At 42.5% G+C, this 17,638-nt stretch overlaps 1 protein-coding gene across 1 annotated transcript in view; it reads left to right on the top strand.

The window, feature by feature from the left end:
• The first annotated feature begins 1,790 nt into the window (after nt 1-1,790).
• Nucleotides 1,791-17,638, top strand: part of CDK5RAP2 (CDK5 regulatory subunit associated protein 2) — a 179,188-nt gene continuing 163,340 nt past the window's right edge. The window contains exons 1-3 of the mRNA XM_054998013.1: nt 1,791-1,867; nt 10,160-10,227; nt 11,704-11,771. Coding sequence (XP_054853988.1) covers nt 1,815-1,867; nt 10,160-10,227; nt 11,704-11,771 — 189 coding nt within the window. The 5' untranslated portion in view covers nt 1,791-1,814. The remainder of the gene's footprint in view (nt 1,868-10,159; nt 10,228-11,703; nt 11,772-17,638) is intronic.

Genomic DNA, 17,638 nt, shown 5'->3' with positions numbered 1-17,638 from the left:
CAAGTTGAAGTGGCCATTTGTCTTACCTCCAAGTTAAAGGTGCAGCATTACCAACTCCACACAGCACCACCTATTTAAGTCTACCTGGTATAAGGCTGATAGGCCTGAAAACTAGGGTTGCCAACCTCCAGGTGGGGCCTGGTGATCTGGAGTCACAACAGATTTCCAGATGACAGAGATCAGTTCCCTTTGGAGAAAATGATTGTTCTCAGGGTGGACTTTACGGCATTATAACCTGAGGAGATTTCCCCACTCTTGAAACCCCACCTTCTCCAGGCTCCACCTCAAAATCTCCAGGAATTTCCCAGCCCAAAGTTAACCACTCCCCCTATATAATCTCTGTCTTGATGAAGAATTCTGTTGCGTTTGAAAGCCTGCACCCAAGCATCATGTAATACCTTTTGAAACCTGGGTTCTCCCACAAAAGATCCTTGCCTGAACGTTTTGATTATGCATTCAGCATCTTGTTCTTCTCCTGTTCTTTCATAAACTAACCACAAGAGTAATAATATTTAATATTATTTAATTTCACAATGGAATTTTATCATAGTGCAGATGAAACAAACACATTAGATAGCTGTTATTTATTAGCTGGCTATGCGTAATATAACTGGGAAAGAAAAGTGCCATTTTATGTGGTGCTTGTATGAATTTACTGCGTATTAGACTCAAAGTGGGCCTGAATCCTGAAGAAAATGGACATTAGGTATTAAAGTGGTGGAGCTGAAGCCAGAAAAAGTCACCTGATCGTGTGTTTGCACTTTTTGGGCACTTTTTTGGAAAGCTCACACCCAATCCCTACCCCCACCCCAATTCTGCCCCCCAGCAAAAAGAAACCAGGGATGGTGATTTGGGGGGGGGGGGGCGCAGAGTTCAGCTCTAGGACTCAGTTGCAACATGTGCAAATCTCAGTGGCATTCTTGTGAGGTAGTAAGGCAGGAAATAGCACATCTCAGCATGTAAAGAATGCCTTACTACTATTCTGACTAGCTCCATGGAAGTAGTTCTCAGTCATCCGAAGTTTTTCAATAATGCTGTAACTTAACATTTATTGCTGCCAAATGTTTGAACCTGACTCAAACCAATATACAGGTAAATTAGCTTAAATTAAAAAAAGTCTTTAACAGGGTCATTCATTTTTTCATGTTGAATTTGGCATAGCTATATAACAGTAATAGAAATTAGCTTTCCACGCAATTAATATAATCATGTGCGATTGTTTTTGTGTCCTTTAAGTCTAACATAATAAAGAAAGCATGTAATGTGAGGATACATATTGAATTGCAATACTATTTCAGCCGGAGAGGGCGCTAGCAAAAGCCTCATCCGTTTTTGTTTCAGGTTCTCCTCTTTGTCCACATGAATAGTTGTCAACCCCCTCGTTTCTACTTGCCCACAGTAAACATGGAAACTCTCCCAAACTCCGCCCTCTTCCTGGCACTCAACATGGCGCGCCAGCCATAACTTGCCTCCAGAGCGCGCGCGCGGATGAAATACGGCGTCTTTCTTGTCCTGCCGCGTTCGCTCGCCACATCTTTCCCTTAAGCAAAATGGCGCCCAAAGCACCCTCAAGAATCGATGCCCTTCTGAAAAATGGCAGCTCGCCCTTGACACTGCAATAGGCTTTTACGCAGCTGCCTTTGCCCTGGCTTCTTTGCCTTCACAAAGATGGCGGCGACGAGAGGCTCCTGCGGTCGTTTGAATTCCATCCCCGCCGCCAAACGCGGACAATAACAGCCAGTGTCACCGACAGAGAAGTCGCAGCCGACGCCGCTGCCCGCCCTCCCGCCCGCCTTCCTCCTCTCCCGCCTGCTATGGACTCGTTCCCGGGAGAAGACCCCACCTTGCCTGTGGAATTCAACGGCAGGTGAGCCGGAGACCGTTAGAACCGTTACAGTTTTGGGGGGGGGGGGTTAACCCTTCCTTGGCCGGGCCGTGTGATGACAAAGAGGAGTGGGCTTCGAAAGTGTTTGGGATTGCAGAATGGGGGTCCAAAATCAAGAACGAAATCCGTGGGAATCCCTTTTATTAGGACCTACCCAATTGACACACAACATTGTGCAAGCTTTGGAGCTCACCAGAATTCTTCATCAGGCAAGGATGTTTCAAGTGGATAGCTTGCAGTATTCGAGTCAGAGAGGAAGGCTGTAGATAAAGAAGTTGTTTTAAAGAAAGATGTGTTTGTTAAAAGATGTATTGACCATAGACTTCATCGCTATGTTGCCTTACGTACTATCTGTTGCTTTAGATATGTGCTCCTGTGAGTTACCTGTGCTTCATATGGTCTAATGTCAGCCGTAGAATTGCTTATGTTCTGTTTCAGCATCTACAGAGTTATTGGATTCCTGCTAATGTTATTTCTTTCAAAACTTGTGTTTATTTATCCTATGGCATTGTTTATGGAAATGTCCTTAATATTGACTGTAGTAATCTTGCGCTGTGTAATCCGCCTTGAGTCTCATTGAGAAAGGTGGACTATAAATGACATAAATAAATAAAGGGATAGGGACTATAGACTACTATGTACTGCTTGTTGCTTTAAGTATGGGCCTACTGAGTACTTTCTGTGTTGCTTAATATGTGAGATTTACAGCAGGATTTAAGTCCAGTGGCACCTTAGAAACCAAGATTTTTAGGATATGATCGATTGAGAGTCAAAGCTTCCTTTTTCAGATACCATCAGGCAAGCAGATTCTTTAGGCTGTTGCTTGCAGCCCCTCAGCCTACTCGATCTGTGCCTGTTTAAAGCTTATAAAGTTTCTGTATAAGCTGTGGAGAGGGATTTTTTTTTCATTCTCTTGTAATACTAGGACTTGAAATTCTCCCCCATTCTAGAAAGACAGAAGACTTTGTGGAATATGGGGTTACATTATGGAACTCACTGCCATCGGATGTGGGAACCATGACCAGTGTGCAATCAGATTAAGGGCGCAATCTTATCTCCCATGTTATTCAACCTCTACGTCAAACCTTTAGGAGAACTCATTCGCAGTGATGGAGTTGGATGTCATCAATATGCAGATAATACCCAACTCTTTATCTTGCTATCCAGGTCTCCACAGGATGCAGTAGAAATCTTAGATCGCTGTCTGACAGCTGTAGTGAAATGGCTGAAAAATAACAAATTAAAATTGAACCCAGACAAGAATGAAGTGATGCTTGTTGGGAAGTCAGAGATCTTGAAAAACATTGTACTCCCCACCTTCGATGGAGTTCATTTGACCCTTGCAGACTCAGTTAAGAGCCTAGGGGTTATACTGGATCTAGCACTACTACTAGAAAAACAAGTGAAGGCAGCTGCAAAAAACACTACCATCTCATTCTAGTCTGAAAAATGGCTTCTTATCTCCACCTGGCCGACCGGATCTATGCTATGGTAACATCAAAACTTCACTATTGTAATGCATTAATATATTGGTCTCCCATCTAAGTTAACTAGGGGGCTCCAATGGATGTAAAATGCTGTGGCTCGACTATTATCAGGAGCGAGCAGGAGCTTAAACATCACTCCCATCCTACAGTCACTCCATTGGCTACCTATCAGTTACCGTGCTCAGTTCAGGGTAATGGTTATTACATACAAAGCCCTTCATGGCCTTGGTCCAGCATACCTACGGGACAGCCTCTCTCCCTATGTCCCTCCACGGCAGCTTCGCTCATCTAAACAGGGTCTCTTGCAGGTGCCAGCCTGTACATGGGCGAAATCAACAGCAGCCTGTACACGGGCTTTCTCTGTGGTGGCCCCTATCCTATGGAACGGCCTGCCTGAGGAGGTCAGGAGAGCCCCCCTGCTCCTGGCTTTCCACAAACAATGCAAAACTGAATTATTCAAAAAGGCCTTTTTCTCAGCTAAGAGGACAGTATTTGTAGGGAAGGGATCCCAGATGTTTCGCTAATAAGTTAGAAACCATAGATTTCACCATTATGTTGCCTTACATATTATCTATTGCTTTAAATATGTGCTCCTACATCCTACCTGTGCTTTATGTTGTTCATTGTAAGTCCTAAAATTGATTATGTTCTGTTTCAGCAATTCCTCAACCCCATACTGGATCCTTGCTAATACTCTCTTTGTAAACTTGTATTCTTTTACCCCATGACATTGTTTATGGAAATGTTCTTGACACTGAATGGAAATGCCTGCCCTTGTCCTCTCCACTGATTGTACTAATCTCATACTATGTAATCGGCCTTGAGTCTCAGTGAGAAAGGCAGAATATAAATAACATAAATAAAATAAAAATAAATAAATAATCAGAGCCATCAGGCTTCTGAACATTGGGGTGTGAGGGGGCGGATGGGGAAACATGTCCTGCTTTGGGTTTTCCTTAATCTGATTGGCTGATGTTAGAAAACTGAGGTGGGCTAGACGTATGCTCAGTCTGATATTTTTTTATTTACATTAATTCTAGATCATCTTCCTCACTGAGACCCTACACAGAGTTACCACAGTCCGTTTCAAGGACATTTCAGTAAACAATGTAATGAGTCTATAAATACGTATTTACAAAGATTTAAAACCAGCAGAAATCCAGTTTGGTGTAGTGGTTAAGAGCGGCAGGACGCTAATCTGGAGAACTGAGTTTGATTCCCCACTCCTCCACTTGAAGCCAGCTGGTTGCCCTTGGGCCAGTCACAGCTCTTCTAGAGCTCTCTCAGCCCTACCCACCTCACAGGGTGATTGTTGTGGGGATAATAATAACATACTTTGTAAACTGCTCTGAGTGGGCGTTAAGTTGTCCTGAAGGGTGGTATATAAATCAAATGTAATGTTATCATCTCCATACTAGAAAAGTTTCAGTCCAAGCTAGGCATAAAAGCCTAGATTTTTTGGAAAAACTCCCTACCCCAGGATCCTGGGTCGCTGCAATTTTTCCAGGCTGTCAGCAGAAGGAAAGAATCTTCCTCTGTGTGGAAACCTCCATTTTCCCTGAAGCCAGCTGGGTGACCTTGGGCCAGTCACAGCTTTTCTAGAGCTCTCTCAGCCCCACCCACCTCACAGGGTGATTGTTGAGGGGATAATAACAACATACTTTGTAAACTGCTCTGAGTGGGCATTAAGTTGTCCTGAAGGGTGGTATATAAATCGGATGTTACGTTGTTGTTATCAATGCAGAGTTGAAGAAATGCTGAAATAGAGCATAAGCATTTCTAAGACTTGAACAACATAGAACTCCCCATAGCTTCATACCCAAAGCAACAGATAGCATGCAGTAGCACATAGTAGCAAAGCTTATGGTCCCTGTTCCTCTACTGATGCATCCCTCTGAGACCCTTACACTACTGCCTTCCTATCTGAGTAAAAAAGTCCTCTTGAGTACTTCAATTTTGCACCATTTGTGGAAAGCCAGGAGAGTGGGAACTTTCCTGCCGTCTTGAGGTCGGGCTGTTCCGTAAGATGGGGGCCACCACAGCAAATGCATGGGCAGCTGTTGTTTTGTTTTGCTAAGATTGCCAACTTTTGAGGTGGTTGCTGTATTTATTTATTAACCTATTAATGTTCTGCCTATTACCCTGAGTTCAAAATGCATAGTCAATACTAGACTATAACAGCACAGCCAACCTGACAACGGTCAGTGCACAGGTTAATCAGCAAGATGCTCAGCTGAACCATCCATGTTTTTATTTGGTTCCTAAAACTCTTCAAAAGTAGATGCTGGGTAACAGTGAGCAGGTGAAGATAAGGCCTCACTTGCTGATTTGTGCAGATCAGACCTCTGGAGATAAGCATTCCTTTCCTGATAATGTGGGAAGCGTGTCTTAAAGGCACAGGAGCAGGGCTTGGAAAAAATGAGTAACCTTAGGGATGCTGGAGAACATGAAAGAGCCTGGCTGGCTTACAAGGTCCATATGGTTGCACCCTATTTTAAAATTAGTATTGAATTTTTACTCTTAATTCTTCCAAGAAAGGGCAGCATACTTTATCTTCATTACAAGTCCTGTGAGATAGGTGATGCAGAAAGAGAGAGATTGTGAGACTGGTACAAGATCATCCAATGAGTGGGTTGCCTGGTTTAAGGCAATGTTCCCAGTCCTCGCTGTTTCTTATATTGGTCAGCCAGATGCTTCTGGTGGGCATAGAAGCAGCTCATGAAAGGCAATGACCTTCCCCTTTTGTTCTCTCTTCCACCCCCACAATGATACTCAGAAGTAGAATGCCCCTTGTACCTGGAGGCACTATTTGGTTATCACACCTCATAGCAACTGATGGACATCAATCTTCCTGAATTTGTTTTGCTTTCAGTTTATTGTGGGCCAGTGGCTGAGGGATTAATTTCCCAGTCTAAGGGAAAGAGATGAGAGAGGCTTAGTTTTCTGGAGCTTATTCAGATTCTTTCTGTATGGGAACTCAAAGTAGCAGTGGGATTAATAATCATTCCTACGACTTCCTTTGGGACATGATGTTGGAAGGTGGTGGGGGATTTTGGAGAGGACTGATAGATAAATATCTCCCTGTGCAAATCCCAAAGAGCTTCTGCAGAAGTAACTGGTGGGAACCTCAGCTCCCCACATCCTACAAATGGGGTTGTCAAATGCCTGGAGAAAATATGTCATTTAATAGAGGCTTGCTGGACTGTTGTTTACCCATGTCCAACTCACTTTTCAGTGATTGGATGATTGTCACCCCTACCACCCTCTCTGATTTTATTTTCTGTTTTGTTTTAATCGTCATTTTCATATCAATCTACTGCTGTAATAGAGGCAGCAGATTCTCTGAATTCTCAGCTTTCATTAAAAAAGAAGCAAGTCTCTAGCCTTTTCCACTGTGGAGATATGCCTTTCCCCTTATATCTCTGCAAGGGAAAAGGCTAGAAACTTTTTTAAAAAAATGAAAGCTGGGAATTCAGAGAATCTGCTGTTTATATTGTTACAATATAGGTTGATTTAGTGATATATAAAAAATGATTTTTTAAAAAATTGCAAAAGCCCTGGCTGCCCAGGGCAAGGGGGATGGTTGCTTCTGGCACTATGCTGGCAACTGCTGCCCTGAGCTCTGTCTCAACAGAGGTTGGTTTCCCTTGCTGGTGCAAATCTCTACCTTTTGGTTCTGGATCAGTCCAGGCAGGGTTTGAACCAGGGGCGAAGATGGACAGATATGGGTGGTGGAATTGCTTTCATTTTAGGCTTCCCCATGCAACCACTTTGCCATGTGTTTCTTTTTGAACTTTTTAAAAAAATCAGCCTTTATATTGATACAGCGATATAAGTATGTGCAAAAAATAGAAGGGGCGTTTATGCTGTGATGTCACTGATGTCGTCACCAATAACGACAGCATCCTTGCTTGAGAATTCTGATTATTTAAGGCACGTGCAGAACAAAATAAACTAACTCTGCAAGTGTAAAAATACAAAGGGAGGGCAGATGTGTGGAAGAACCATACCCAAACCAATTCCAGCGCTTGGGGACCGAATGCTAAGAAAATCAAGAATAAATTGGGTATGTGGAAAAGCTCGATGCTGTTTACCACCATGCTATGAAAACCTTGCCTGTCCATTTCCATACGTGAAACCACTGTGAAAGGGATAGGACATTTTTCTCCAAGCCTCTTGGCAACCTTAACTACAGAGTTTGCTTCTGGCAGACTCTGCCTAGTGATGTGGCAGGGCAGAGTGTCGAGCACAAAGGTTTGCTTTAGTCTCTGAATGCTCAGGCGGGTGGCTCCTTGGCATGGCATGGCTTTACTGTACAAAGACACCTCCGGATAAGGAACTGGCTGTTACTGCTTTCCACAAATGAGCTGTGGATTCCACCTCCCAAATAAATCTTCAAAAACTTCTAACTCTTCTGACCATGCATAATAATTTAGCTATTTATGGTGTTAAAGTAAAAAGGAACCATTTTTTTAAAAGCTTTTTCTGTTCTCCTGGAGCTTGTTCTCAACCGCAAACAACTAACAAGCTTCTTAGACTGAGCACATCCTGATTTATAAATTACAGATACTGAGACACAGTCAAGATGTGTTTTTAGGAAATGTAGTGGGTGTCTTTGAATGTTTAACCATTTCCTTCCTCCAGCACCAGGCAGAAAGTAATGCTATTTAAGTCCTTTCTTTCTTTCTTTCTTTCTTTCTTTCTTTCTTTCTTTCTTTCTTTCTTTCTTTCTTTCTTTCTTTCTTTCTTTCTTTCTTTCTTTCTTTCTTTCTTTCTTTCTTTCTTTCTTTCTTTCTTTCTTTCTTTCTTTCTTTCTTTCTTTCTTTCTTTCTTTCTTTCTTTCTTCCCACCCTCCCTGCAAACCGGCTCAGGGCAAGTCACAGCAGAAAAATCATACACATTTAAAACAGGATAAAAACGATATATATAAAATCAGCAATATGAATTGTCAGTTATCTGCACCTTAAAAGGCTGCAAAAAGCTATAGACTGCAGGCTGAAATGTAAACCTCAGGGGCGGTGAACATAGGGCTTGCGGTCAGCACCTTGAATTGCACCCAGAGAATTGGCACTTAACAATGTTCTTCTAACACTGATGTAATGCAATCCTTGCAGCCCGTCCTGGTTTTCAGTTGGGCTTCCATAGAGCATGCTGCAGTCATTCAAACACAAAGTTACCTGTGCGTGTGTGATCATCATTCTCTATTGTGCAACCAGTTTATTGGGGGGGGGGAGCAATTAATTAGAAAAAGATACTGATCATCTTTCTCCATAAGAAGAAGCAGATGTTTCAAACCAGCTGAAGCCAGCCACAGATGCCACTTGGATAGCTTAGGGCACCATTGAGCTGCAACTCTGCTCTTCCAGGTTTCTTTGTATCCAGAATAAGCAGTCTACCTGTCCTGAGGTCAGCCATGCTGCTATCAGCATCTCCATCTCACGTGGCTCAAATTTAAGCTTATTCTCCTGCATCCAGTCAGTTACCATACAGACCCTGGCTTCAGAGCTCACACGTCACACCTGATAAGGGAGAAGGGCAACTTCGGATGAACATATGGAGCTGCCTCATGCCAAATCAGACCCTTGGTCCATGAAGGTCACTATTGACAGTGGATCTCCAGCCTCTTAGCTAGAGGTCTTTCCCATTACCTCCTACCTGATCCTTTTACCTGGAGATGCCAGGGGTTGAACTTGGGACCTTCTGCATGCCAAGCAGATGCTCTTCTGCTGAACCACAGCCTCTCTCATCAAAGCTAGATGCCCTCAGCATAGGATAGCATTTGAATGCCCAAACTGCTGTGCGGTCTCTTCCAGTGAGTTAATGTAGATGTGAAATAACTGAGAAGAAAGAGGAACCTTATGGCTGCCTGTGAGATGCCCTGGTGGAAGAGCAGCCGTCCTCCAAGCACCACTTTCCAACTGCTTAGGACCAAAACCACTGCAAGGTTGTATTCCCCCGCTTCCTTGCTCCCAGTAACCCCGGGAGTCCAGAAAGATGGCTGATGGAATCAAAAGCTGCTGAGTGGTCCAGCCACCTTCACAGGGTTGTGCTCCCCCTGTTACATTTCAGGGTCTGTCTCCAGCCAAGATCATTCCAGTCCTACAAGTAAACTGGAAGACTGTACAGAAGGCTTAAAAGTTATAGCTTTGGACCAGACACTTTGGGACACCTGATAGTGTAGGGATATTTTCAGTTTTGATTAGCAGAGTAGCAGATAAGTGCATTGGATATAATGAGAACACACACACTCCAGTTTAGCTCTTAAAAATAGTTTACTACATAAAGGATAAAAGGTTACCTTGGAATAAAATAAGAAATGCCTAACTAGCAACATCTTGCTAGCTTCTAGACTAGACAGACTTTCTTCTGACTGTTACATCCCAGATAGTAAAAACAGACTAGATAGACTGACTGAACAAAGAGCAATAAAACTTCAGTATATCTTTCTAATTAATGCCCCCTCCCAATAAACTGGTTGCCCAATAGAAAATCCTAATTCTACTTCATTAAGAATAGAGACTCCCCTTTCTGTGGCGGGAATCCTCACTCGAAGCCTAAGTGATTACATGCAAATAGGTTTACTAACTAAGTAACACAAACAGTTTAACTCTTTCATGACTGAACACAAACACTTGTTAATTCCCAACAGGTAGTATATTCTGTCTCCAGGTGGCATAGCTATAAGGTCTGGAATGACCTCAGGATAATCTGGGAAACGTGTGTAAGAGGGTACAGAAAGAAACTGTACAGATGTGCTTGCCCTCTAAATGTCTTTCTTCTTCCCTAGTGTCAACATTTCCCGACTGCCAGATGTCTCGGGAGATGAAATTCGTATCCCCCTGGGAGGTGGCGGAGGTGAGACTATTTCAAATGCTTCTCCTAAAACAGGAAAGTGATCAACGATGTCTATATGTTAACTTTTCGAAGAAGTAATTAGAACATCAGTTCATAATAGTTGATATAACTGAGGCTGTCTGAAGTGTATCCCTCGAAAGGACAGCTGGAGAGCTCTGAAGGTTTTTCAGAATCTGGGCACCACAGTGGCCTCTTGCAGCAGTTAGAGACAATGTCTGGCAAATCCACATGAGCAGGGGGATCTGGTGGAACCATTTTCTCAAAATTGTGGCCCTCCCTCTAATTAGGAACATGCTTTAATCCCCAGCCTCATACTCTTGCAAAGCCATTGCTATGGGTTGTGTATTCTTTGACAGCCACTGTGTTTCCTAACATACATCTGCCATGTTTGTGAGTTAAGATGCTTCTGTTCAAGGTGGAACTGGTCAATGTGTAAAACTAGCAAGCTGCTAATGATAAAAAAATGCCTTTCCCTCAGCCTACTTGGTCTGCTGTTTTGGAATACAGAAAGAATTGAAGATTTAATGTGTGTCACTGCCTTCTGTTGAAAAATAGAATCGTAGTTATACGGGCAGATTGAAAACGGACCTCTGATGATCATTAGCCCACAATTTAAGTATCACTGACTTTGTGTGATGGGTGACAGATTTGACTAGATGATTTTGTGGTAGCTTGCAGCCCTACAATTTTATGATTCTATGTTCTGCCCCTTGTAAGACTTTTCTTCCAATAATTTGTTATTTCCAGTGTTACCAAAAACCTTCACTTTTGAATGCTGTCTTTTAGTCTCCTTCCAGAGTAATTTATTTATGAACCTCTCAGTATGCACTGAGTCGTATTCTGTTATCTAATGACCACAAGTATAAGAGATTGCATTCAGGCACTAAGCCACTGCACAGCAGTAAAACAACGTGAAGCTCGTTGTTTTACTTGGTGTTAGTTCGGCTTGCAGCATGACAGAGTCCTGATCTAAGAGGAACAGGAGAATGCAGGATATTGACTCATTGATTCTGCAAGTAGACCAGAGACCAGTGTAGCGGAGGATGGATTTATTTACTTCCTTTGTACCCGTACACTTCTCCCCAGTGAGGATCTAGAGTGACTTGCAACAACGCCAACAATGGCAAGATTAATATTACACGAACGAGTCTTAGGAATCTCTGCACATTGTTTCTTGCTATAGGAAAATTAAACATTTCCACAGTGAACCATAGTTTTGCAGTTTTGTTTGAGCTGCAATCTCTAATTTTTTTCTCTTCCCACCAAATCAGGGTTCCAAACCACATTTTAATCCCGGTTTGAAATTCTGATGTAGGGAGAAGAGATCAAACCATAGTTTGTGCTTTGGGAAAAATGAAAACCTATGCTTAGTCATAAAAGTGAGTGTTTAATTTTTGAGCCACATTCTACAGAATGCGAATATACCTGCTATTTGTGGTGCTTGAATCCCTTGTAATTGCTCTTTCAAATTTGTAGCATTACCAGATGTGGCAGAAGACACAGTTTCACCCACCAGAGCTCGGACCATGAAGGATTTTGAAAATGTAAGTGAGCCAGTTTATGACTTAGTCTCTAATTTAAGTAGTGTGCTGTAGTTTTAATGAGATTATTTGCAGCATGCTGGAAAAGGTGTTTGTGAACGTGCCGTTAAATGATTAATCCAGACCTCCTCCACTTCTCCCTGAGACTGCCGATACAACTCCCACATTATTCTTACAAAGCAAGATTCTTCGTTGTTGTTTTTACGAGTGACAGTATTCTGAAACCGCACCTTGTGCTTGGAGATTTCTTTTAGTAAACTAGTTATAAATCAAAATGTGTTCATGGAGTAGCATGGTTTCTTTCATTGATAGTTTGAAGTGGAATCGGTTTTTGCCTAAATAAATAATAGTTGAGAGAAAATGACTTCTTTGGCTTGTGGTTTAAATCAGGGACGGCAGATTTGATGCAGTTTTTAGTAGGCTGTTAGAACTTCTGACCTGTGGCTGCTTTTAGCGGTGTAATAGGGCCATGTACTCTTCACATCCAAGAGCAGTAGTTTATGCGACAGGCAGGGGAAAAAAATCCCAATATTATTTTATTATTTTGAAACTGCCTTATACCAAGTCAGAATGTTGGCCTTCTTCATCCAGGATTATTTATTCTGACTGGTCTTTCACAACTTCTGCCACCTGAGGTCCTTTAACTGGAAATGCTAAGGACTCATAAGAGACCTTTTGCATTTAAAACATGAATTCTCCCACAGCCAGTCCTGCTAAAGCTTCCACAAATGTTATGTAAACTGCCTCTGGATCAAAGGTGAAGCAGAGTGCAAGTATCTTACTATATAAAAGGCAAGCTGTATTGGTGAAGACTCACTTTTTATCCTTGTGCAGGCGCATTGTTGATGACTCTGGCCTTGAGGCTGCTGCAAAGTGACCACTTGCTGCCAGGAGGGGGCCCGCTGAATCAGTTTTCTAGAGCTGTTGTATTTTTTCATGCAATGGGCATTGTTGCTAGTTAATAATAACTGTGCTTATATACTACTCTTTATTGCCCCACTCAGAGCGGTGAGCAAAGTGAGTGTTATTATCCCTACAATATAGCTGGACAGCTGGGGCTGAGGCAAGTGGCTTACCCAAGGCCACCTGCTGAGCTCATGGCAGTAGTAGGAGTTGAACCAACAGAATGCTAATTTGCAACCCAGCCACTTAACCTCTGTGCTGCAGCTAGACCAACTTTCTGTACAACTGGTGTCCTGAAGAGTGATCATCTATCTGGCAGTGCCGCTCTTTGTCCAGCATAGCTTCTGTGAAGTATTCATCTGAATGCTGCTGCCTTTGGACTATTAATCTTTGGAAGAAGAGTAGTGGTGGACTTCAGAAATGCCCCAAATGCAATCTTCCCCTGTATGTGCATAGTTCCTAGTAGGAAGAGAATTTCCATTGGGCTGAATAGAATCCCTGTTCTCCCTCCCCCGCCAAAGTGTACACATGCATAGTTTGTTAAGGGCAGTTTGGGAGATGGGTGTTCATTGAGCACCTCCCATATCCACTTCTGACCCTCCCTCTCTGCTCATATTGCCTCCTACCAGTAAGTACCCTGTTTCTTCATTCACACAGTAGGGAATTCTGCTGAGAAATGGGTATATCAAATTGGATCCTCAAGCTATGCAAAGTCATTACAAAAGATGAACAACGCAAACTAACAATATTTAGGGTTCTAGTGTAAGAATAATGAGGATAGCCTCATCTTTCACATGCTGATGGAGTCTCAGCCATCCATGTGGCTTAACAACATCGAAAAAAAATTAACTCAGTAGGGATTAATACTGAAGATTTACTTTCCCTCACAGAAAAATCAGCTTATGCACTGATCAGACAAAGACTCCTTGACATCGAGATTCAGAATCTCAGGAGTCTTGCAATAGGCAGATGTTCACCCCTAGGTTTGGGGTTTTTACCCCATGGGTATAGGGCAGAATATCTCACTTGTTTAATGGCCTCACATTATCGCAGAGCTTATTCGTTAGCTCGGTTTAATGTGCTACCTTCTGCGACACTTTATGGGAGATTCCATAAAATGCCATATGCTAACAGGTTATGCACTTGTGCTCAGTGAGACATAGAAAACCCTGGAACATGTTTTTTTGTATTGTACTTATTACTGTGATATACACCCCACACTCATTGATCTGCTGCTGAGAGAGCAAATTGGAAAATCTGATAAATGTAAAGTTATCTTCCTATTGGCTACTCGGAACCAAAAAGTTATCGAAACTGTAGCTACATTTTTGTATCTTGCGTCTATGAGGCGAGTTGTGTATTTGTAGACTGAGTTCTGGTTGCGTCGAGTGTTTTTTTGTTAATATGGATGTAATGCCAATAAACGTTGCTGCCTCTCTCGTGTTAGAATAGGCGAGAATCATGAACGTTCCCTAAGTAAGGTACTTGGTAAACCTCCCAGATGATTGTGAAAATGCCAATCAGTTGAGTGTTTCATGACTATATTAAGGAGACAAATTTCATACATTATTTAAAGGCAAGTCTGCTAGTCAGACACTCTAAAATTAAGAGGTTGTTTCAGATAATTAGCATTCCCAAGCGACTGGCTGATTGCTTTTATTCTTTAAACTGGAGTTTGTTAGAAGGCAAATGAGATTATCATAACCTTTTAAAAGCTATACAGAAAGTTGTCTGTTGCTGCTTCTCCATACAAAATAAGACACCTACTGGCCACTTCTAGTATTTAGCTGAGCTCCACAGTACAGCACTTCATTATATTTTTGGCGACTGCTTTCCTACACAAGATTCACATCATTTCAATGCAACACAAAGGAATGCCTTCAACACATTGCAGAGGTGTGTTGTGTGTTGTCTGAAACTTCCAAATTCGTGGCACGTTATTTTTATGTATGACAACAGTGGTGAGGCTACTGTATGCTCAAAAACGGAAGAGTCCGATATTACCTACAATAGAGTGGATTGTGAAGATGATGGAGCTAGCCAAGATGGCTAAACTTTCTGCTCTGATTAAAGAGAAAACATTATCCATATTTTTAGCAAACTGGAAACCTCTTCTTGACTGTGTGTGAGAAACAGGAAAAAATAAACGTGGTTTTGAAGTGTAAGAGTGTAAAGAAAAAAGATAAAAGAAAGAGGACTACAAATGAAGTTTTAGTATGATAATAAGGCCACAGTTGTGAATGCTGTATTTATGCCGATATTTGTCGTAGAGAAAATTGAAAGTTCTTCCTGCATTTTTCCCCCTTTGTTTTTATATACGTATATCCCCCCCCCCCACGCTCTTTTTGGTTTTTCTTTATCTGTTTTAGGCTGTATGTATTTTTAAAAAACCATTTTAATAAAATTTTTATATATATATATATATATATATATATATATATATATATATATATATATATATATATATATATTAAAAAAACACCCCGAAACTTCCAAATTCTGTTTTACCATGGGTTTTAAGGTCTGCTCTCCAGTGTTTTAAGGTCTGCTCTCGAGGTCCAATTTAGAATACTGTTTGTCATGGATGCGAGATTGTGATCCGGTAGGAGTATGACTTGGAGTTGATCTGACGTTTTAGCTTGCAGGAAGTTAATTTGCCTAAATGACTTCTCTCCGTCCAAAAACAGAACAAAAATTTCTGTTTCCACAGTGCCTTAAAAACGGGGTCCCTCTTCATTGCTATCAACTTGCATGGAGGAACAGTTCTGCTGCATTTTATCTATTGGCTTGTTCATTGCTCATTTGTTGTTTCTTGGTTTTTCATGGCTTGCATTTTATGCTGCAGATTGATCTGCAAATGAGAATTGAAAAGTGGCATGCAGATGCTGTAAGGAAAATAAATCCCCAAGTCTAGTCCCTGGAATCATTGCTTTAATAGTGTGTGTTTATTTTCATTTACGTTATTTTAGCCTGTGTTTCCTACTGAACAGCAGGGCTAGGAAAGGCTTCTGCCTTTCTAACTACACAGTGGTTTGTGAGGTGCCAGCGGCTTTATGTCCTTCATCCCGTGTGAAAACCTCTTTTCTGATTCATTCTGAAGTAAGCCTCGCTAAATTAAATGAAACTTATTCTGAAGTAATAATACTTCACATTCATATAGTGCTTTCAGTGTTCCAAGTACTTCAGGCACATTATCTTCTTGTAATCCTTAGAAGATAAACCAGTATTGAACTGCTGCACCACAGTGGTTAAGTGGTTCGGCTGCAAATCAGCTCTCTACTGGTTCGAATCCCACTACTGCCATGAGCTCAGTAGGTGGCCTTGGGTAAACCACTCCTCTCAGCCCCAGCTCCTCAGCTGTATTGTGGGCAGGGCTTTTTTTCAGCGGGAACGTGGTGGAACGGAGTTCCAGAACCTCTTGAAAATGGTCACATGGCTGGTGGCCCCGCCTCCTGATCTCCAGACAGAGGGGAGTTTAGATTGCTCTCCATGCCGCTGAGCGGCGCGGAGGGCAATCTAAACTCCCCTCTGTCTGGAGATCAGGGGGCGGGGCCACCAGCCATGTGACCATTTTCTCCAAGGGCAACCCACTGAGTTCCACCACTTCTTTTCCTGGAAAAAGCCCTGATTGTGCGGATAATAATAACACTTTGTTCACTGCTCTGGGTGAACTATTCTGTCTAGAAGAGCGGTATATAAGCACTGTTGTTGTTGTTGTTATCATTATTATTTGTTCTCATATTGTGGGAGTGGGGTGTCCAAGTGGCAGGAGGTTGCTAAGACCACCCGCTGAGTTTGTGGCAGAGGTGAAAACTGAGCTGGAAGCCTGTTACGCTGCAGCTCGTTGTCTTTGCTGCCACGCAATGCAGTCTCCCAGTAAGTAACAACTGACAGGATTGCAGCCTAAGGTACAATTCGATAGGCACAAGCCCCTCAAAGGGAATTGGAGCACCTTCCCGTTTTGAACACTTTGCAGCTGAGTTTATCCCGGAGGAGAGTTGAATGCTGGAAACCACTGTTATCTTCTCAGGTTGCACATTCTAATAAAGCTGGGTTGCCTGCAAACTCTACACCTGCACCACAAAGGGATGGACATCAATATTTTATTGGCATATTCGATTCCTCCATTTGGAAATCGTCTGTCAGGTTGTGAGGGAAGAAGAGGGGGCGGTTTTATTTGAATGAATGTTTCATACTTGCTCACTTTAAAAAAATTTAAAAGGCTTTTCTCCTTGTGAAATTCTCAGGATATTTCACTCCCTGTGGGAAAATGAGGCACCTCACATTGAAGGACAGTTGGGCGTACCATCGTCTTCAGAGTGCTGTTGACTGCCTTTAGTGGCACATAGTTGATATCTGAAGTCATCAGAGGAAGAAGACTGAAATTGATGAGGTCTTGGGAGATCGATTAATGGATCGTCCCTGTTTTATTTCAGGGAGCTAAGCAGGGTTCTGACTTGTAGCAAGACTGTGGTTTGGGGAAGAGGGGGGTTAGTTCAACTCCTGCCCTCATGGCTTTGCCTTGAAACTTCTGCCCCCTGGGGTTTTTAGCCCTGGAAGGGAAGACAAAGAGAGGGTAATCAAAGCCAGCCCTTTACCTGCCACCTTGAATTTTCAATTGGCTAGGATTAATTTCAAGATCCTTGTCTTAGTGATAATATCCCTGCTGTATTTAATGCTTGTGTGAGGGGATGGCCTTGCAAGCCCTCCCTCTTCCTTTGGGTTGGTCCCCGGAGGTCGGAAAACCTCTGCAGCTGTCCCAAGTCTCTGCTTGGCACCACTGCTCCTTCTCTTGGCTCCAAAGGGGTGCCAAAAACAAATGGGATAAAAACAGCTAGCATCAGCAACTCTAAGAGTATTCCCTGCTAAACAGAGTCGTGTGTGTAGCACTCTGTACCTGTGTTGCTGTTTAGAGGCTACGCTGCCTGTTTCGCTCCAGCAGGCTAGTGCAGGGGCAATCTCTTTCA

The sequence above is a fragment of the Eublepharis macularius genome, chromosome 14 (genome assembly GCF_028583425.1).
Source record: "Eublepharis macularius isolate TG4126 chromosome 14, MPM_Emac_v1.0, whole genome shotgun sequence".
NCBI lineage: Eukaryota > Metazoa > Chordata > Lepidosauria > Squamata > Eublepharidae > Eublepharis > Eublepharis macularius.
Note: the sequence above shows the minus strand (reverse complement) of the source record. Positions and strands in the feature narration are given on the sequence as shown.